The following is a 23,862-nucleotide window of genomic DNA, read 5'->3' as shown; positions in this document are numbered from 1 at the left end:
AAAAAATACTAAAGGGGGGGGGGTTGAACCCCCCCCCCCCCCGTGTGTACGCCACTAATTAATGCTGTTAAACTTATACAGAGACGTGGAAGTGATTTGCGAATAGGCCACTGATATAATGGCCACCAATGTACCGATACGTATAGATATTGTTCTATGATATTTGTAATAATTAATTTATATATATATGTATGTATACTGTAAAAAAGAGAAATAGTATAATACAGTGTGAATAGTATTTCATTAATGAATATTTTTAATTTTTCACCTGGTTTTTTATCTTTTGTTTTTGAAACTTTCGTACCGCTGTTGTTCTGTACTTGTGTTTGTGTATCATGTACGAAATGTGTACCTACTGAGAGTCTGAGACCCAGAATAATATGTGGTCCACTGGAAATCGTTGATAATTTTTATTGGACAATACAATATTTTATCATGGTCATAGCCACTTATTTTAAAATGCCGAATCGAAATTATGTTCATAAGCCCATTACAGATAAGATATACGCATAGCCATTAGCCGTGGTATTATAGGTGTTGGTATATTATATTAAATTATAGATTATCAAAGGTAGCGTACACACTACAGTACTGCACCGTACACGACAATAGGTAACATTTGAAGTTATTTTTTTTTGTTTTATAATATTTTTAATATTTCATCTATTTAAAGTACAACTTATAAAAACGCTTCCTAATAATATTGTATTTACATTATTGTCAAAATATTATAAGAAACATGACATTTTCAATTTTCAATCCTTAGCTATAAAAATTTTACATTTTAAGTAGGTATGTATATTGTATATTACTACACTATAAGTATATATTTGTAATTAAATATTAATAATGTTGGTAACTACACTCAGTCCCGGATTAATACTATAATCTTAGGCCTTAGGCACAGTGCTTTATTACCCATGTGATATTACGGTCTTGTAGAGTTCAGTATTTAAATGATTAAGAAACCTAATGTTTGGGAGAGGTAGTGTTGAACCTCAGTGTTTTAAGCCTTTTAAACGAAAATATTTACAACATGAAAATCAAATATTAACTTTTATGATTATAACTTTATCTGATAACAATTTTAACACATCTAAAAATTTATTTTATTTTACTCAAAACATCATTTAAAATTAAATTACCAGAAACCATAAAAAGCAACTTATTTTAGACCATTTTGCACTTTCTTCCTCGCCGACCGATCATGTATTCATGTTCTGCATGGCCGCATATAATTCGTATTATTCTTATTATCATACAATATATTGAATATTGATGAATGATGTGTGTGTGTGTGTGTGTGTGTGTGTGTGCGTGTATGTGTGTGTCCGCGGTCGACAATTATTATTTATATTACGTAAACGTCGTAAACGATATTATTTTTATATTATTTATTTATTTATTTCCTAAAAACTCTAAACAGTAATCGTGGTTTCATCATGGTATCATACACAGTCGTTTGCCCGTATACCGTATGCATTTTATCGGTTTATGGTTTATCCAATCTGATTTCGATAAGTAATTATTACGAATTACGATAACGAAAATTGAGTGTAAATATATGAGAAATTTTATGCAAAATATTTTGTTTGTTGTGCTAACATCTACAGATAGTTAATTAACTTGAAATAAAAATAAAAATATTACAGAAAAATCGTAGCCATACATTTCATTTTCTTAGGCCCTAAGCCTCTTTAGTGCCTATGCCCTAAGCCTCTTTAGTGCCTATGCCCTAATACGGTCCTGACTACACTTATAAATTATAATTCATAGTGTTTAAAAAAATATTTGTTCAATAATTTGCATGTGTTTGTGAGTAAAAATGTAGTCTGGGAATTTTATTCTGATTAGTAGGCAATCCACCTGTGGTTATGAATGATATGTTTTATTTTTTATTTTGATTATGGACACGCCGATGAGCGGCTATAATAGCAACTCAGCCACATTGATATGCAATTTTGCATACATTTGATTTCATGCATCCTCATATACCCGATCTGATCGATAAGCCAATGGCAACCGAAAAACATACCTACTAATTTATACTAAAAAATTAAGAACAGATTGTCGAATTTTACTTTTTGGAACTGTTCTATATTTCCATCTATATGCCGATCAATTACATAATTTGACATACAAAAGGTCAGGTTGCAGGTAGCTGGAAAACCGCGGGCCGCCGTGCCGTACAATATGTACAATTTACACTTTTTTTTAATTAATAACTAATTTTCCGTGCAGCATTCTTAATTTTTCTTCCACAAGAAGCTTCACTGGACGATAACAGATCTAAGAAAAAAAGAATTGGTGAAATACTCGTAGGTCCAGCCGTTCACGCGTGATGCCGTGACCAAGAAACATAGGGATTCATTATTATATATACAACTACTTTTTGTGACTTAAAAATAAATGTCAGACATATGCTGTCGCTGACTTTTTGTAGTGTAACGATTTACACATTATTGACGCGTCATTTATGTCACGCTCGGTGAAGTTGCTCAGATAAACAGAACATAGGAATGTAGAGTACGATAGTATAAATCATTGGCATAGCCAACCAGTCGAGTTCGAATCGTAAAGTAGAAACAACGGTCATCTCTACGTTTTTAAGTAATATATTATTAACTTAATTCACTATTATAAACCTATACCTCGTAGATAAATCATAACAGTGCAATTGTTTCAACTCGTACTCCGCTACTCCTGTGATCTTCAATACACTACCCTTAAGAACAGGGTTACTCTGGGTGATGGTAAAAATAGAATACTATAGAATATACTCGGGTGATAGTAGACTGTTACTGCTATTACTATTTACACATTTGATAAACCTTGTATATGTTGCTATATCGTGCAATTGTGTTAGTCTATGTCTATGAACGCAGGTCATACGTTTCTAGGACATGTAAAATATAACTTGGAAAACTTTATTTGTATCGATTCGACTTCAACAACCCGGATCACAAGATCGGTTCGTGTAGTGGGAATAGCTAACCAACTACCCCTTAACGGGATAGAATTAGGTATAATTAATATCGACGGCCACTTGAGTTTAAATAAACTAGGGAGGCGTGTTGCAGTAGGCATCATCAAACTCTACAACATTTCTCTGGAACTATATCATATATATATATATATATATATTATATAATACATTTTAATTCATACAAATGATAGTAAATAAATGTAACATGTCAATGTTGCATAAAAAATCATCGTATACTTTCATACTATAGGTAGGTGAAGTCGACCTATGCACCTATGCATATGTTTTCCATATAGATATATATCGTATAGGTACCGTAGGAGCGGGATACTTTGCTCCAGAGGTTAAACATTGCTCCAAAAAAAAATTTATATTGATATCAATCGTCGCACATTACGATTTTGTGATAAAAGATTGTAGTTTTTTTTATTTTTGTTGTTATTTTCATTACAAATGTTTTGAAACGTTTCAAACATCAACCTGTCAGTCTGCCTCCAAGGCGTATGTCGTGATAAAAGTTTTTAGATGCGTTTTCAGAGGAGCTTCGTGGTAATAGGCTATGGTACTATATAGGTAATCGGTAAAAAACGACACGGAAAAAAACGACACGGAAAAATACGTCAGGCAAAAAACGTCACGGTAAAAACCGACACGGGTAAAAAACGTCACGGAAAAAAACGACAAAGTTATAAGTTATAATAAGTAATATACCTAGTATATAGTATTATTATTATAGTATTATTATCACATTAGGTAACAACAATTACAGGCCGAGTGTCTTATCGAACCCAGACCAAATAACTGTCGTAGATAGGATATATATATACAAAAATATACGTAAAATCCTATTGAGTATCGGGTATAATATAGGTTTAAAATTTATGACTTTGGATAACGGTTGTAGGATTATCGATATAAACAGAAACATCCATGCATTTTGTGTCAGTTACATTTTGACGTGATATAGGTATAACCGTAAAACATGGAAGTTATTAAGTCTAACAAAGGTGGGAACAAAATTTGTTGGAGAGGTTATACATACATAATGAAACATCAAGGACGCAAAAGATTAACGTGGAGATGTACAAAAGAAAGTTCATTGAAATGTCGCGGAACAATGTACACGGACTTAAATATTGGACATCCTCAAATTGGAAAAGTTCATAGTCATATAGCTGATAAACACGAGGTAAATAACTTTTTTCAACTCTACTCAATTATAGACTACCTATATAGTATAAAATATGAATAGTAATACATTTTTTGAATAAAAATCTTAGTCTATAATATAAAAATCGAGGAACTCGCTTTACTGTATAGTAATTAGTAGGTGTCGGGTGCGTCTAATGTTCGTGCGGAAATTATTCGAATACGAAAATTTTTTGTGCACATATATTGTTTTTAACATTAACATTTTTCCTTACATTGTAAATTCATAATAGATTTACATACCTTAACATGACGACATGTATATTATCCAAATACCTAAATATTCAGTCGAAAATTAGAAATGGGATTTTTGTACCCATATAATATTCGATAACGATAAGTTATCGATATGATTTTAAAACGTGTTTGCAATAAGCAACATTTCACTCTGTTTTGTTGTGTGAGTGTGTGTGTTAAAGATACCTAACGTGATATGACGTTATAGATCACAAAATATTATTATTTTTTTACGAAAAATGTATGCTCGAATAGAACAATTATCGAATTCGAATAATTTTCCTGCGAATAATTTATTGTCACGCGAACTATTTTCGCCGAAAAATTTACGTGATACCGTTCGGAAATATAATATTATAAATATTTGGTAATAAAATTTCAATTGGATTTTTGGGTAGGTAAATGCTATAAAATGTACATATAAAATGAAAGAAGCGGCCAAAAGAACTAAAACGAATCCAGCGGAAATATATGCCGAAAATGTGAAGAATTTAGACCCACAATCACAAGCTAGAATTCCACCTGAACCTATAATGAAAAGAACAATACGTAATCAGAGAAAAACGGAACATCCAGCTAGTGGAACTAGTATAGAGGGAGAGTGGTGTACAACTGGAAATCCGGATAATAAAAGATTACTTTTGGTTGACGATGGTGACGAAAATAGGTTAGTTATTTTTGCAACCGACGAAGGACTTCAAAATTTATCCAAGTCTAATGAATGGTATATGGACGGTAATTTTGCTTTGTCACCTAAAGGTTTTATGCAGCTTTATGTAATAAGAGTACAAATTAATGGTATTTTTGTTACTGCCGTTTATTGCTTGCTCACTAAAAAAACACAGTCTACTTACGAGCGAATGTTAAACTGTTTAATGGAAAAATGTGCAGAGAATTATATTTTTCTTGACCCTATGTACATACATGTTGATTTTGAAAAAGCAGTCATAAATGCAATAAAAATGGTTATAGGTGAACACGTAGAGGTGAATGGTTGTTTTTATCATCTCACACAAGCAACACATCGTCACATTCAAAAAATGGGATTAACAAATGAATATAAATCGGATGAAGAATTTTCTGCATTTTGCCGACAATTGGACGCGTTAGCATTTTTACCATTATGTGATGTAGCTGAAGGAATGGTATACTTGAAAAGTATAATGCCAGAAAAAGGTTCAGCTATATTAGAATATTTTGACAACACTTATGTGACCGGTACATTTAGGAGAATTAATTCGACACAAGATAATTGCATACGCTTGCGGAATTGCCCACCCTTATTTCCACCTCACGTATGGAATGTCCATAATATCACATTGAACGATGGTGATCGGACTAATAATGAAACTGAGGGATGGAATCATAGATTTTCAAAGATAGTGGGACATTGCCATCCCTCTATATGGGTATTGATAACGAAAATACGACTGGAGGTAGCGAATGACGAAACAAAATTAGCTCAAAATGCATTGGGAACATTACCAAGAAAAAAAAAATCAAAGATTTATGCAGAATTACAAAACAAATTAAAAAATATATGCAATGAATATTCAAGGGGGGAAAGAGATATTCCAAATTTTTTAAAGGCAATAGCATATACTATACGATATTTGTGATTTTTAAAATTATTGATAATTTTTTATTTTTATATAAAAGCTATTATACCATATTATATACTATTCGATATTTGTGGTTTTTAAAAACTATTATTATTTATTTATAAATAAACTTAAAAACCATGATTGTGATTTTTAGATAAAAATATATTTTTGACGTTTTTTTCTGTGACGTTTTTTACCTGTGTCGGTTTTTACCATGACGTTTTTTACCTGACGTTTTTTTCCGTGTCGTTTTTTTCTGTGTCGTTTTTTTCCGCGATTCTACTATATATTATACACCTACTTCGGTGGTATAGTAATAGACGATAGCTAATTATAGACGATACAAGTCATCTAATAGTTAAAATTAATGTAATTCTTGTTTTTATTGATCTAGTTGAATAGGTACCTTCGACCTAGGGACTTTATACTTTGGAAGTAGGTAAAATATCAATGATCGGAGAGGCGTGATGCCGTGACTACGTTTTTCGATTTGGTGTTGACTTGACCAGCATCTCTCCTCCCCCCCCCCCCCCCCAAAGTATTATAATATTAATCATACGATTAAAGCCTTTGATAATAGTAACTATCGTAGCAATCATGGTTCATAATGGTGATATTACGTCTTTTTGGCTTTTGCAGCACGACAATCCCCAATAAATCGATATTATTTTATCATAAATTGTATATCAATCGCAGTAAAGTCGTAGTAGTGTGGTTGTCGTTATCAGTATATCATGTGGTAGCCGCATAGACCTTGTACTTTTAGACAAGCAACGAGTCAAGGTGGATTGGCGGATGAGAGACCGATTGCTTTTATGTAGTGCTCCACAGACATTATCTAAATTATAATATAGAAATTAGGGGTGTAGTGCTCTCCAATTAAAATATTAAATTCAATATTATTTTTAATATATATTATTAAATGTTATATTTTAATTCGCGGGGCTATCACTCTGGCAAACCGTGGTTTTATGATTAATATCATTTCACAATGATAAAAGATATGATAACAAATATTTTCAGCCAAATGTATAATTTATTTTATTAAATATTTCTTCTATTATAATATATTCTTGAAAATTACATTTACATTTTTGCATTACTGTTTGCTTTGTCGCGTACTGTGTAGCACTGTAGTGTGTGCCAACCACCAAGGTATTTAATACAATAGCAGTTATTATTCTAATTCGTATTAGATATCACGGATAAGAATATAAAATTGAACTTTTTTAGTCACTTTATTATACTCGATTGTCAGCACTCAATACTCATAGACAAATTTTTATTTTGTAAGTAATAATATTACATATCGATTCTTTTATGAGCTCGGGATTTGATGGAATAATCATTGTAACTAGGTAGTCTAGGACTCTAGGTACAATATTGTTTAACGTACGTAATACACGTCTTCAATAATAGCAGTGACTGTACTACCTACCTTTATTCTTAGCTCAAAACACACATTTGTTTTTATGTTTGGAATATTTTATGTTTCTTAGAATAACCAAATAATATTAATATTTCAAATTTCAAATTTTAGCAAAACTCGAAAACACCAATTTTCCTGGAAATGAAACCTAGATTATTTATTTATTATTATTTATTTTTCAATAAATGTTTATTAAAAAAATGTTGTGGATATTACTTATAAGTTGATATGAAAGCTAACTAAAAATATTATATATATATATATATCGGCACAATTTTTTTTTTATAGCATTTTAAGTTCAAATAATCACATTATGTGATGGTCAAACTCTTTATGCAAATTGATTCGAATGATGACTGCTTAAAACTGCAAAGTGATATTAATCAATTCCTTGAGTTGTTCGACAAACTTAATCTATCTCTAAACATATCCAAATGTAAGGTCATGACTTTCACCAGATCTCGTACTTCTTTAGTTTTCCCTTACCACCTGCGTGACACTGTAATTTCACGTTGTAATGATTTTATAATGGATCTTGGGTTTAAATTTACTAGCCATTTGGACCCGAGCCTTCACATTGAAATAATTTGCTGTTCTGCTCTAAAAACATTGGGCTTTGTTATGAGGTTGGCTAAAGACTTTGGCCTTAAATCTTCTCTTAAGGCTCTCTATTGTTCTATTGTACGGCCTATACTTGAGTATGGTGCTGTAATTTGGGACCCACATACTGCTGTTAATGCTTGTCAGTTAGAAAGGGTTCAGCGTAGGTTTTTCCGGTTTGCCAGCTATTTACTGGGCATTGATTGTCCGCCTCATGACTATACACCTGTTGCCACTAATCTTGGTTTAGTTACTTTAGCTGAGCGCCTATGTTACTTTGGTAATAAATTTTTAAAAGATTTACTGACTGGTGTTATTGATTCTCCTTCTTTACTTGCCCTAGTTGCATTTAAAGTTCCTCCTGTTCTACTGCTATGTTTCATATACACTTTAGTTCCACCAATTACATGCAAAATGAACCTTTAAGACGTTTGATGTCGTAAGCCAATATGGACCCCACCTTTAACTTTCTTGGTTTTTAATTGTACACACACTTATAATGTATTTCTATTGTTTTTATTTTCTATCATCATATAATAATTGTAATATCTTTTCTGTACATATATATTTAATCGTAAAGGGCTTAGCCCGTAAATTCTTAATAGATAAATAAATAAAGAAATTATTCGTCAAAATCACAGAAATGTTCTAGTTGAAATAGAAAATGTTCAATTTTTATGGGTAAGCCCTGACAATGTAATATAAGGTTTCACATAAGTCATTTATTCTGAAACCCAAAGGAAAATAAAATACAAAGGAATCTTTACATCATATCATTGTATCAATGACATAGTCAATTTTTAAAGCCTATTATAATTTCAATAGGTTAATATTATGTCTTAACTTCTTAAGTAAAATCAAATAAAAGTTTTTGGAAATAGATTGTATTCCTCACAACATATGCTAGGCCAAAGCACATTTTAACTTAAATTAATCTACTAGAATTACATTGTCTGTAAAATATAAAATAAATAAATAACTACCTATGTTACTATAATTCTTAAAAAGGTATTCAATTCACCTTTACATATGTGCAAAGAACTATAATCCATTTAAAAAATATTTTTTTGGCCAACCATATTGTGTGGCTAGGTAAGGTCTAATAATTTTAATCCATCCCCATTGTTTTTATTATTTATTTCAGTTTACTTGAAATTTGTATCTTAATTTTTGGTAAGTTATGTTCGCCCCAATCATAACTTATTATCCTATGTGTTTTAGATTGCAAATTTTTAATACCTAATACAAATATTTAGTTATTACTGTTTTTAGTGTGAAACATTATATTTAAAACCACATAAAATTAATTGCAAAAACTATTTTGTCGTTAATTCAATTTTGTAAATAAAAAATTTGTTATATTCAAAACCATTTATTACTTTATTTTAAATGTAACTTAACTTAAACCATGAACACATCCTATACTAGTTTTTATTTCTACTACATTTTTAATATAACTTGAAAGAAATTAAAGTTTTGTAATGTTAATATAGTTATTTAATATTAAGATTTATAGCTTTCATATTATTTTTTAATTTGTTTAGGTAATTAAGTTGTGGTTGATGAAAATACCTATTTGATTGATTTTCAATATGGATAAAAATCATGAAGAAAACCTTAAAGTGGGTATACATTTTGTCAATATTTATTTATTAAAATTTTTATCATGTTTACTTAATTTATTTATTATTTAAGAAAATAAGTTTTTAAGTTTCCTATTTGATATCACATCAAGTGAGTCACCGTCCAACCGCAAATCCAAAAAAGCGAATGTTCAAAACAGCTGAAGTATATTATTTTAAAATAAATTAATATAAAAAATAAAAATATACTTGGTATTTAAAAAGTATATTATTTAAAAATTAGTAATATTGTACCTCAAACATAGCCATATATCAAATTAAATATAAAAAAATTAAAAAAAAAAAAGATAAAAGATGTTATATTATATTTATAATTTATACTTGTAGTGATAAATTATAGGCTATGCTTTCCAAATAATTTACAATATTTCTTTCTGCATATTGTTTTTTAATTTCTAAAATTCTTGATGCAGTATCTTGATATTTTTTCTTTTTTTTATCGGGTTTTGTCCACTTACGTCTTGCTCTACTTTCATTTCTGTGTTAGTCTGTTCTTGTTTGAACCCTTCTATGAGTTTTATAAGTGTTGAGTAACACGATCCAAGTAAATGATTATAACCAAAAATCTATTAAACATACTTAACATATTTTAGATATATTTATTTATAAAAATTAATTACCTTGGACAGAATTATTAGTCTTTGGCAAATGTATTTAGTCATAACAATTCTTCCGATACAAAAACCCATCGTATTTTAAGAGTTGCTTATTTTTTTGTGAAATTAAATATTTGATATTTTTAAACGGCATATGTGAAACTATATAGTATACGAAGTATGCAACTGTGATACTGAACGGTTAAATGTACACTGCCGCTATCGAATATTGTGCTCATATCTAATCCACCTATTTTATTATTATATCTGGTTTGACCAGACAATAATATTGGAGCTATAAAACTGATTGTTATTATCTGTATCTTTATAACGTAATACTATTACTACAGATAAATAATAAGAGTAATAATTTTAAAATAATATACTTAAGCTGTTTTGAACATTTGCTATCGTGGCTCTTAGCTATTTTGCAGTCGTTTTTATGGATTTGCGGTTATGATGAGTTACCCATCAAGTCATACCTATCTGTTATTGTCCTATACTATTTTTATTTAATATTTTATTTTCCAAATAGCTGACTATCATTTACTTTCATTAAAACTAAAAAAGACTAAATCAATTTAATATTATCTATACTTTACAAATGTTCAAATATATTACTTACTATACAATTTTTTCAATTGCAACATTTTTAAATTTATTTGACTAAGAAAAATGCAATATTAGAAGCTCGCCCTATAAGAACTACAGCTGTCCAATTATTAGATAACTTCAAGGAGAGACATTTTAAGTGCCCGAAACTATACAACTTAGCTTAAGATTTTAGCTTAAGGCAGGAGTCACTTCATTGAAAGTGACTCCACCAACGTGTACAAATATATATAGTTGATATCTAGCATATAAAATATATATAATTGTTGAACATATCTATAAGGACCTAACCTTTGGGTTGTTTAAATAATAAAGACCAAGGGTATTTAAAAAAAAAAATGTAACTAAGACAAATCTATTCTAAATATCCACACATTTTTATTTAGCGATTTTTATTATTATTTACCAATTAATTTTATTTTTTAGAAAGGACGCTTACTAATTGAACGTTTAGAAGAAATACAATATTCTCATTTCAACGGCCGTCCATTATGGACAACTATACAAAAGAATGATCTGAAATTATTTTTAGCATGCATATATTATAAAAACCCGTCTCCTAGTAATGCAATTGAAAACAATAATTATGAAGATGACAACAATAGTGAAAAAATATTCAAGTTATATGAAGAAAAAATTCAAACACAGATTTCAAACGTTTATAAAACAATAGAGGAAAAATACATTGAACCTGATCATCATAGTGATATTGATGTGGGTGTTACTATAATACATAGTATTTGCAAAAAAAAATGTGATACCTGCCAAAATTTTCCTGCCAAAGATATTCACAAACATGTCTTAATCAGATTAAAACTTATCAACAATGAATGTATTTTTTTTGATATTCCAAACAATAGAAGATATACTAGTTGGGATCAGTATTTAAAAAAAAATGATCTCCCAGAAGGATTTATGTTCTACCCTAAATCAGGGTTTTATGATGCATCAAAAAATTTGTATCAATCTATAACACCAGCTTCCACACACACCGAAAAAATCATAGAAACAGCCGATATAGCTTCACACATATCAAATTGGGTTGGAGGTATAGCGTTGGCCTGTGGTTTGATATTTCCTTTAGCGGCACCTATTATAATGATGTCTGGTGCACTAGTAACAGCTTCTTCGTCATATCTAGTTGTTAGAAATATTGATCGAATAATAGACATGTACAAATATCAAAATCATACAACTGGCACTGAAGTCTGGATACATTTTATGAATTTAGCGATTGCAGCAATTGGTACTATAGCAACACCATTCCATACATTGGCAATAGCTTCGGAGGCTAGCACAACTGTTAGATCCTCTTCAAAGGCTCTTACTATTTTTCGAACAACTGCTTCTATTACTCAATGTACATTGGAAGTCTTCCGTGCTACTCTGGAATTTATAGATAACGATTTTAAATTAACATATGAAAATGTGTTAAAACTACGTTTGGATTTGTTTATGATTATGGGAACATTAATGCCTTCAAGTATCGTTAAAGATATTTTAAAAGTAAGTATCAACATGGGTTCTATCAAAGTAATATACATTTTTAAAGAGAGCACAAAATTATGTGTATATTTTGTATGTTTGTATGAATGTTTATTTTAGCATTTTTCATACATGATAAAATTTCCAAAATATTTGGTCTTTTTTAAAAGTATTTACAGCCTCAGAGCTATAAGAAAAATGAATATTTATAGATTTTTTAAAATTATTGTAGATAAAAAATGTTGGGCTTTGTAAAAAAAAACATGAAAATTTAATACAAGGTTCCCCGTATGTTTGTTACTGGTGTAATTGTAAAAATAAGTTGAGCGTAAGTCTATTATAATTTTTATGACGGTCTGAAGTTCAATTTTTTTGACATCAACGAAATTAACTAATTATTTTAGAACGATTTTCTTTTTTTGTTCCAAGAAAAAAACCAATACTAGCTTCGATACTAAAAAATTTTTACAAAATGATTATTTTATAATTGTAAATAAATTACTACAACATTTTTTGTCATTCCTTTTTAAAGATTATAATACCAAAGAAAGTACCACTTATTACTAAAAGTATATCTTAATAATTATTGAATATATTTTTCTCGCATTTATTGAATTAATTTCAAAAGGTATTTTCACCAAAATTTGAAATGTTTATTTCGATAGTTTAGTTTTACTATAGTATCTTTTAGGTATCTAAAATGTGATTAAACTATAATTTTTGCTTTTTTACATATTGTGTATTATATTATTGATTCAATTTGTGTTCAACATTTCGTTGACTCGAATTATTTTTGACTTGCGTCTAATCGAATAATTTTTTTTAGTTGCTGGCCGTGAAAAGTGTTTGGGTACCCATTTACAAAACCCTGGAGCAAATTCCTTACTGTTTGGGTCAAACGGTCTGGAACTCCGTTTATTTTTTCAAAAGTCATTTCACTGTGTTCGTGGAACGAGTCACGATGTTTCTCGCCGAAAACCTCACACCGCAGAATCTGTTGTTCTCGTGGAAAACGATTCGGCGTGTGTTTGAGGGTTATCAAAAACAAATCGCCCAGTTGGACGTCGGCGACCTGTTGCGGCACGTGGTGGACGGCATCGCGGTGGACGAAAGCGTGAAGTACGTGTTGCGCGGCCAGCGCATGGTGAAGCTGCTGGACAGTCTGAGCGGGAAAAAACCGATCGGCCGAGCCCTGATAAAGTATTTTGTGGATCGCGTCCTGCAGAAGGCAATGAAATTGCAGGCGGATCGCGATGAATGTGTGGCCGATCTGGCCAAGCGTGGTGAGACTAGCACGTGGGAGGTGGACGTGGAGTTTTGCAAGTGTTACGGGATCGAGAGGTGCGCCATGGACCAGTACGCGCTTTGGGCCATCGGCGAGGTCGGCGTGAATGCGACCGATGTGATGGCCGAGTACGAGGAGTACGCATCCCGCCCGGAAAACATGTTTGACGACGAAATGGTTGTAAACGAGGGCGATGGCTCGGGTTGGTCGGCCAAAGGGTACACGTTTGTGGCACCGTGCGGTGTCCTGGACTTGGAATTTTGCTTGCGGTTGTCAGAAAAGATCAATCCGCAGCCGCATCATTACCTTGATCACAAACATGTGCAACCCGAGCCCGGTGTATCTCTGTTGTTTGGGGTTTCCGCTTATTCGGTCAATATCGTTTTCTTCGGCATCGACTTGATCAACGGCGTGCCGAAGATGAATATCTGCTTCTTCCAGCAAGATCGTGATTCAGACTCATCCATCTCCAACCACAGCGGTTTTAAGAAGTTGCAAGCTGCTTAAGCGTTGTTGTTTTCTTACTATCTATGAGTGCTCGCATCCGGTCAACAGCGTCATCATCGTTGCCCCACATTTTGTAGATCTGCTCTCCTCTCGTCCATTTAGTGGTTCCATCGTTTTACTGGCTCTACTTACTCGATTAAGACTGATTTAAGTCATCTAACACATAATTAAATGTCATAAAAACTATATAATGTTAACATTATTTTTAAGTGTAGAATATCATTTTTAATCTTGTTATTTTTTGATGATTTTTTTTTGCATATTATAATTAACCGGTGCTATAAATTTAAATGTTCATCAATATAATAAATTAACATGAGAAATGTCTTCAAATGTACCTATCCACATATTTTTTTAACACTTACAATATTTTATTATAACATATATATTTATTTGTCATAGATGTATATGCTATAACTATTTTTTATATTGAATGGAATTAAAATCGTTATTGTTAATATTTTAGTACCTATCTGTAGACCATTAAACAATTATCTTAAGAATATTTAGAAATAAATAATTAACATATTACATGTTCATGATTTATTGTATTATATTTTGAACAATATGAAATTATTTGTTGATAATAAATATATATATCATGTATTATTTTAAACAGTTGTATCCATTATCATGTACAACTGAAAATGTTATTAATAATTTATTGTTTATCAACTTATTTTGATTTAATTTTTTTGTTATTGTCAAATACACATATATTTTTTTACCATAAACATTAGAGTAAAATGTTGACTCCAATGTTCATACATATAGGTAACAGTGATATTATTGTTCTTAATATTTAAGTAATTTGTAAACAATATTATTTTTGATAATTATCAATTTTTAATTTTATAATACAATTATTATTTGACCTATTAGTTACTATATTAGTATTTAATTAAGTATTTAAATTAAAATAAACTGCAAAATATTTGATACTTACCTAATCTATTGGCAACATGCTTCTGTTAATAAGTTTATAAAAACTGTATTAAATAATTATAATATGAACTATGAATAAAATACATATCATTGTACCTGCATGTGTTGTTCTGTCTTACTAATGCAAAACATAACAATATTAGTAGTTCCAGCTTTGTGTTGTCAGCTTCAATATTTTAGTGATTTTACCTATTATTTTACCTAAAAATATAAACATTCTGTTTTCATACAATATTTATATGTCTAAGTGAGTTATGAGTATGTAAGTTATAGCAATTAAAAATCCACGTGATTTCCTTACAAATTAAAATATTGTAAACAACTAAAGTAAGACCTCAGATAATGTATAATGGTCTTAACTTTAAGTTTAAAAATTGATTTGATTCACTCTAGTATTAAATCTTTCTCACAAAATTGAAACTGCAGAACCCAAATTTTCAATGTTGTTCATTTATAATATAAGACAGAGACAATTATAAATGTAACTATGATGTATTTATGTTAATCAAAAATTATAGTAATAATAATAGATAATATATTATCTAAGTCCATGACAAAATTTAGCCATTTAGGTCAACATTTAAAATTCACATTAGTTTTCATAATCGCCTGAAAAACAAAAAAAAATTAAGGAAAAACTTGAATTTTTACTCAAAATCGGTTTTGACAGAATCGTTGTTCTTGTAACTCTTCAAAAAATAACAGTAAACCGTTAACCGATGAAATGTTCACTTAATGTTTATATTAGCATTTTCTATATATTATACAATATTTAAAATATTCCTACTCATGTTGAATTATTTGAAGGCACATGCAATTTCTGATTTTGCAATGGAAATCGTAATAACATTGAAGGCGCTTTTTATTTAGGTGTATCATAGCCACATAACTACGCGAGTTTCAAGAAAAAAAATTAAAAGAATCGTAAAAGACGTGATAAACGCAGCGTTGCGCTCATGCGTAAAAAACGAAAAATTGCTAACTTCCAAAGCCCATAACTTCGAAACTAAGTCCGACCGACAAATTCTGATTGCACCGTCGTTCTTAAATAGCTAATATAAGTAAGTTCAAAAAAAAAAAATTGAAAATTGTGAGGGGGGTGGTAAACTGCACTTTAGCCAATAGAATATAATATCATCTCGAGACGTTCCGCCATCCGTATACACAGTTCTCATCTAGTAGTGTATAAAGGGCAATGGGTAGCTGCCGCATGCTGTATTGCTGTTATCAATAGATAATCCACACCCGGTTTGAGTGATAAAAAGAAAAAGATATTAGTCGTGATATTAAACTGATAACTGATATTTACTAAACTAAAAAAAAATTCGTTTCCGTCTGTTGTTTGTTAATTGTTTTCGATACAATATACTCATTTTTCAGTAACAACAATGTTTTATATTATTGGAGTAGGTTTAGGGGACGTCAAAGACATCACAGTTCGAGGTCTCGAAATCGTCCGAAGTGCTAAACGAGTGTACTTAGAATCGTATACATCCATATTACCAGAGAACAAACTTCAACTGGTTGGTAAATATAAATAATTATTGAGTAGGTATTTAATTATTTAGATATCGTAATTGGTAGCTTTTTGGATGCTTATTAAAAAATATTTTTCGGTAAATCAATAAAATCTCAAGAAGGGACATCTCTCACTGAATATACATAATTAAAAACATAGTGTTCTTCTGTACAAACATTTTTAAATATTTGACCATTCACATTGAGCCACTCATATTCAATTACAATGATTTTGGATAGTTGTGTCATGAATTTAATAGCACATCATTGTAGTTTTGAATTGACTGTATCTTTTACTTATTCAAGAAAATTAGTTTATTAAATAGGTACTAGCACAAAATGCTTACTTGTATACTATGTGCGCTATTGAGAATTTATTGGACTGTTTTTACATTTTTTTATAATAAGAAATATTATTAAAAATTCATATACTTAGCTACCTAATTAAAATAAAATAAATACTATTTCTTGATTTCAAATAAATAAAAAATATAGATAGGTAGGTAAAATCAATTTTATTCTGAAAAAAATACATACAACGATCATGAGTTATGAGTTATAAAATAATTGCCACTTGTAAACTGTGCTTAATACTTAAAGGATTTTTGAATTCAATATTATGAATTTCTATGCAATAAATTCCTTACATTATGTTTATGACAGCTATTTATTATTACCCAAAGAACAACCAGATGGTTTTCACTGTACTCCAAAATAAATTTTGGTTAAAATGAACAATGAAAAGTATTAATTTATATACCTAGGTATATAATTAAATATAAAATTTCAGTCCAATAGGCATATATTTTTTACAATTATAAATTAAAATATACCTTAAGTGATAATTGTACATCAATAAAGTGATGTAAGTCATTTTTTTACATATTGATCCCTAATTATATTATATTTTGTAAATCTATACAAAAAACTCAATAATTTTTGATATTTTTTTTTTAGAAATTTTGGTCTGAACTTTATGGTGCCATACATATCATCTTATAAATAATATGGGTGCAAATTAGAAATATAGTCTATAATATAATGTAATACAATATAGGCAACTGTGATGTAATAATAAGTAATATTATGTACCTATATTATATAATAATACATGCTATAATATTGGTGTATTCATCATATATTTCTGTTTTTTTTTTAAATAAACTAATACATTGGTAGTCCAAATAATACTTCAATACCCAAAATTAAACAAAAAGTATTACAATATACATATTATATTATACACATTTATTTACCATAGTTAAAATAAAATTATACAATATGTTTTACATAGGAAAATTTTTATGAGAGGCAATTGATTGAAGCTGACCGAGAGCTAGTTGAACAAGGTGCAGATGAAATATTAGACAAAGCAGACGAGGACAATGTAGTTTTACTTGTGGTTGGTGATCCTTTTGGTGCAACTACACATGCTGATATATTGTTGAGGGCACGAGATTTAAATATTGACACTAAAGTGATTCATAATGCTTCTATTATGAACGCTATTGGATGTTGTGGACTTCAGGTGAGTTGGTATTTGAATAATATCTAATAACAAAATTGTATCACCCTTCTCATATTTGCATAACCTATAACAAGCATATTGTACTCAAACTATACACTTAATTACCGATTACTAGAATTGAAGACTAGAATTTAATAAAGAGGCACGTTAGTTTAACTCATACAATATCAATCAATAAAATCTGTACAAATTTGTAAACCTCACTTTATGATAAAATGTATATCGAACACAGATCTATTTTGAGAACACAAGCATAACAAATTTAGCTAAAGTTTGGGACTTGTTGCACTAAATATTATCAAAATCATTAAATATGCTTTAAAATTTGCTACTTATTTTCTATTATCTTATGTAAAAATCGCATAAAATATATTAAAATTGTAACAATACAAAACTCAAAAATAAGTAGGTGCATAATAAAAATAATTCATTCCTGGGCTTACTAATTTGTATATATTTTATTGATTGATACAGGCACTATTGCATATTAGGGCATCTGTAATGCCATTGAAATAAAACAACTTGTTTTAAAAAAATTGCCACAGCTACTGGGGTTAAGAAATAATAAATAATGTTATATTTGCAAACACGTACTGATTTTAATTTCATCGTACAAGCATAAAATGATTTCAAGCTATATGTACTTGGTTGGTTTTATATCTCATGTGCAGTATGTTTTTGTCATCAGGATTAATTCTTTACATACATATTTTTTTTTTAAATAATATTTTAACTATTTGTTTTAGCTATATCATTTTGGAGAAACAGTGTCTATACCTTTCTGGACAGATGTTTGGAAACCTTCAAGTTTCTTAAAAAAAATTAATCAAAACAAATCAAATGGATTACACACTTTATGTTTACTCGGTGAGTCAAAAGTAATTTTTTTGAAATCCAAAAATTAAGTTATAATAATGGGCTTTTTTTAGATATTCAAGTTAAAGAACCAACATGGGAAAGTATTACAAAAAAGAAAAAAGAATATCAGCCATCAAGATTTATGGAAGTGAAACAAGCCTGCTCGCAATTATTACAAATTATTGACAGCAATGAATTTGATGGAGAAAACTGTTAGTCATATCGATTAAATTATAAATACTTGTTATTTATATTTACGTTTATTTTTATAGATGTTACAAGAGAAAGTTTATGTGTGGGTGCAGCACGTATTGGATGGCCAGATCAAAAAATTGTAGCGGCGACATTAGCTGAAATGGCCAATGTGGATATGGGATCACCATTACATTCTATTGTTATTGTTGGTACACTACATCCACTGGAAGAACAGTTTCTTAAACAGTTTTATATTGAAAGCAAATAATTAAATATTTAATAAGGCTAATATGTAAATTAATTTTTTTATTAAATATTTTTACAATTTTAAACTAAAAATAACCTTTTGAAATTTTATTTATTTTTTACTTATTTACAAGTTATAAACACTAGTGAAGAAAACAAAATAATTATATTTCCAGAACAGTATTCAAATATTAACTACCAAATTATTAAAATTATTGATTAAGATGAGTATGCTATACTGTCAATTTTTATCTCGGTTTTACAAATGTATGACACATTAAATTTGTGTTTAGTTGAGCCAATTTTGTGGTAGTTGATTTTATATTAGAGTGAATGATCAAATTTAAAAGTTAGAACATTATCTGGGTTTGTTTGTTTTTTATATTAAACAATTTATAAATGAGTTATGAGTACATCAAATATAACAATTTAATGAGTATTGAGACTAAAATAGCTGGTATGAGCTAAGATAAAGTTGGACCTTTAGCTCTATGAGTATGTAGGTCTAGGGTGTCTGACCAGTAACCACATATGGTTGGGTGTGAAGGGCGAAGAAAAATAGGAAGAAAATGTTATAAGTATGTAAATTATTAAATTTTTAAAATGCTTATAATTTGCTTGAAAATGGAAATATTGTAAAAACCCAATTCATAAACACAAGTAACTACCATGTTATTATATTTTAGAGTTTGCCCATGGGCACAAAACATTCGATCAGCCAGTGTCAGTGAGGACATTTGGTCTGGTTTTCAGGTCCTATTTTATACATTGAAATTGCCTTCTAAGTTCTAACCATTTTCAAATATTTTCCGTCATAATTTAAGTACCTTTTTTAATAATAATTATAAGAAAGAAAGCAGTGACATGTACTAGTGTTTAGAATACATATTTTATACACAAATAAAATAACATGTTGACTTGATTTTATTCTTGAAGTTTTTGCCATTTCATCAATATCATTGGATATTACTCATTACTGGATCAATGTGGTCTACCCACTCGAACCAATATATTTTGTTAAAGGTATCCAAATAATTCAATTTTTCTTGTCCTGTAAATACTCTGTAGTATTTTAAAGTTAATTTTAAGTCGGTGTAGGTAATGTAGACAAATATGTCCCTGGTAATCATGATAGGTGGTGTAATAATTAAGGCAGAGAAGGTTAGGATTTGTATGTGTTATTCTGAGCCTCTATTTTATAAATTAAATATTAAATTTTTTTTGCATATTTTGAACACTTAAAAAAGAAATACATATTTTGTTTGTCTATTCATATTTCATGCATATTTTACATGATCACATATTTTTAATGGAAAAGTTGCTCAATTTTTAATTAATTAAAAACTGTTTGGTTTTAATATATTAACTTTATTGTATTAATAAGCTGTGTTAATTATAATTCATAACATAATAATAGAATTAACATATTAATATTTTAACTATATGTACACCGCCCGATGCCCGTGTAAACTATGTACTATCGTAGCTATCCACATATTTTAAGTAGGCTTTCGGATAATGTTGTCTTTATTAATTTATCATTATTACGTCATAGTCATTGGCAGTTAAGTATCTATATTAAATTTTATATCAACATTATTATGTGTCAGTCAGTAATCTTGTTCTGTCGTTCGCTATGTTTTCCGTACTTATATTTTTCTCTTAACAGTTCCCATAATGTAAAAATAACTGTATATTTAATAAGTATGTGAAACAGTTTGGTGAAGTTATTACTAATAATTAATAGTATTGTACCCAATATCTAAGAAATTACCGAGTAAAATTCTGGATTGCATTATAAAAAAATCTTCTGCTATAGTTATTTTTGATGATTGAATGCTCAATTATTATTAGCATAACCTAAATTCACCTATAGGCTTTGACATATTTCTAAACTTATAATACAATTATCAATGTTGTTTAAAAGGTACCTATGTTATTGTGACAACTATAAAATTACTTTAAAGTCTTCAAAAATATTGTAATATTGTAATAGACAGCTTAAACTTTTTAGATAGACCCTATGTTCAACAAATTATTCATTTAGTATTTTAGTTGTTAAATAAAGTTGTCGACAAATGTATAAACAAACATATAATCAAATCTGTAAACATTAAAACCCTGTTATATTCCTCTGGATTGTCCAGTTGTTCTAGGCAGACAAATACTATTTTTAAATTAGAGCATAGACATAGAAATCTAAAACTATTATATAATATAGTATTGAACCTATATTAATTAAAATTAAAAACTTATAATAAATATTTTATTTATATATTTTATAAATTAGTTAATTTAGGTAGTGTTTTAACCTTTTGAAAAATTACAATTTTTTTATGTAATACACTAATACTTACCTGGGGTGAAACACCCAGATGGCCAGTTCTTCCTAACTGTCTATTTGTAGGATTTTGACACTTTAACATTACACCAAGGTATTATTAATTTACTTTTTAATTAATTTTAGCACTTATGTTTACCTATGTTCACATTAATATCACTGGTTATGGCCATCAGCATTACTGGATATATTATAGTTTATATAAATTATTCTAGCTATTTTATCGTACCTATATCTACTGTGAACAAAATTAGAGTCTTATAATTTGATAATGAAAGTATTAAATAATATAAATATGTACCTCCTTACTTATAAATAATAATGGTCCTAGTACGTACTTTGGTGTAATCATAATGATAAAATGGCTAACATTTAGATGACACTTTGCTTTAAAAATTATATTTAATTTTCTGTGCAAGAATATGATACTGAAAGTGGTTTATAGGTGATTTGAAGTGTTTGTCTATCACACACGCAATACCTAAAGTTGTTTAAACACCCATATGCAACATAGGTACCGACCAATTTAATTTGTTCACTAACTTCCCGTGTGATAGACAAATAAAGTAAAGCATCGCTTAAAATCCTTTAAAAATTATATACTTGCATAAGTATTAATTATTAAGTAGGTCAGTAGTGTGGCTACCCCATATACAAGGTACCTATATAGAATACTGAGTAAACATAATACATACTATATAGGGCCTCCTAATACTAAATTACTAGACCACAAGATGATTTATCAATACTTTTTTTGAAATGTTGATATATGATCTACGAATACAAAAATAACCAGTAGATTATAAGATGGTATATGTACGCGATGTGGAAAAAAAAATGAAAAAAAAATATATCGTTACCTATTGGCGATAGAAAGTTATATGCTGTAACTGGGCCATTGTGTATGATGTATATTATTATTGTATCATTTTTACACGAGTCCCATTATAGACCACTCCCCGCCGGCCGAAAGATAACATTTTTATAGGTGTGTCTTGGTTTTAATGTAACTCAATTCACGGCCAAATCGACGTCAGTATCAAATGAATATATATATTTTTCCAAATTAATCAAAACATATTGTGTAAAATGGTGTTAATTTTAAATTTGTATTAGTTTATTATAATTACTCTTACTGTACACTATTTATTATACATAAATACATCTATTATTATACATTAATTCCGATCCCAGATGGTATATTATAATATACGATATACTTAGATCGTTAAATTATATTCATCTACATTGTGCTTTCGGTAATATTATTTTTTTATTATTAAAAAGTGATTGACCGTACTTAGTTAATTTTTTCCATAGATTCAAGTATTATGATTTTTATATTATTATTATCAAATATAGAAATATGCTAATATAAATTGGTCCGGGGCCCCTGCAGTGCCCCTGCGGTGCCCCGGGGATCGACACCCCCCCCCTAGTGGTTGCCCCACTGAGTACATGTGTATATTAGGTACTTCGCTTTGTGAACTAATTAGACCGTGATGGTTAGGTGGAATGGATATAGCACTATTGGTACTTATGTCTCTAAGAACAATTTAAGCATTTCTTTAAAATCGGTCGATCAGTTTTTAATTTTATAAGCTACTTGAAAACATATATTCAACTCTCATAGGACATTGCCACATAGATTCTTGTTTTAAGATATAATTTTCTTATTCTAAGTGATGATTTTATACATGATTTTGCTTGAGCTAGTAACCAATGGCCATTTATATATAAATATATATCTACCAACAAAAAAATACAATTTATACGTACGTAGTAAAATTTACTAGTACTATTAGTTATAATCTGTAACCAATTTACTAATGGCAACAATTTATAAATAAAAATAAATATTTCCATTGTTAATCTAAAAATCTTTAAGTGAGCGCTTTAATAATTTCAAATATCGGGAAATCCTTTCTGAGTGCACACCTGTCTCCCACACAATGTTACGAACTACCAAAGTAGGTACCATGGACATTTTAAGTCTCTAGATATCACCATAGAATAAAATCAAAGTTTGGGCTCTAGC

The 23,862-nt window shown here is 29.3% G+C and overlaps 4 protein-coding genes across 8 annotated transcripts; all 4 read left to right on the top strand.

Annotated features, from left to right (window-relative positions):
• The first annotated feature begins 2,616 nt into the window (after positions 1 to 2,616).
• LOC111028070 lies at positions 2,617 to 14,568 on the top strand. 4 transcript variants are annotated; one of them, XM_022306601.1, is made up of 4 exons: positions 2,617 to 2,753; positions 9,610 to 9,687; positions 11,343 to 12,422; positions 13,228 to 14,193. In XM_022306601.1, exons 2-4 carry the CDS (start codon positions 9,658 to 9,660, stop codon positions 14,191 to 14,193), a joined length of 2,076 nt encoding a protein of 691 aa, XP_022162293.1. In that variant the 5' UTR covers positions 2,617 to 2,753; positions 9,610 to 9,657. The 4 variants fall into 4 exon arrangements, with proteins under 4 accessions (XP_022162293.1, XP_022162292.1, XP_022162291.1 ...); XM_022306600.1 differs by lacking the exon at positions 2,617 to 2,753 and adding an exon at positions 4,085 to 4,175; XM_022306599.1 differs by lacking the exon at positions 2,617 to 2,753 and adding an exon at positions 7,039 to 7,191.
• Positions 4,520 to 6,092, top strand: LOC111028072. Of its 2 annotated transcripts, XM_022306604.1 has the most exons (2): positions 4,520 to 5,577; positions 5,869 to 6,092. In XM_022306604.1, exons 1-2 carry the CDS (start codon positions 4,858 to 4,860, stop codon positions 6,049 to 6,051), a joined length of 903 nt encoding a protein of 300 aa, XP_022162296.1. In that variant the 5' UTR covers positions 4,520 to 4,857; the 3' UTR covers positions 6,052 to 6,092. The 2 variants fall into 2 exon arrangements, with proteins under 2 accessions (XP_022162296.1, XP_022162295.1); XM_022306603.1 differs by having other exon boundaries at positions 4,520 to 6,092.
• Positions 7,784 to 8,491, top strand: LOC111028091. The gene has a single exon (XM_022306630.1). The coding sequence runs from the start codon at positions 7,784 to 7,786 to the stop codon at positions 8,489 to 8,491; it is 708 nt and encodes a 235-aa protein (XP_022162322.1).
• Positions 14,569 to 16,419: 1,851 nt separating the features above from the next.
• Positions 16,420 to 19,570, top strand: LOC111028073 (diphthine methyl ester synthase). Its single transcript, XM_022306606.1, has 5 exons — positions 16,420 to 16,661; positions 17,951 to 18,184; positions 18,931 to 19,051; positions 19,114 to 19,254; positions 19,315 to 19,570. Exons 1-5 carry the CDS (start codon positions 16,527 to 16,529, stop codon positions 19,503 to 19,505), a joined length of 822 nt encoding a protein of 273 aa, XP_022162298.1. The 5' UTR covers positions 16,420 to 16,526; the 3' UTR covers positions 19,506 to 19,570.
• The last annotated feature ends 4,292 nt before the right edge of the window (positions 19,571 to 23,862 follow it).

This window comes from Myzus persicae, unplaced genomic scaffold, assembly GCF_001856785.1.
Source record: "Myzus persicae strain clone G006 unplaced genomic scaffold, MPER_G0061.0, whole genome shotgun sequence".
NCBI classification, from domain to species: domain Eukaryota; kingdom Metazoa; phylum Arthropoda; class Insecta; order Hemiptera; family Aphididae; genus Myzus; species Myzus persicae.
Note: the sequence above shows the minus strand (reverse complement) of the source record. Positions and strands in the feature narration are given on the sequence as shown.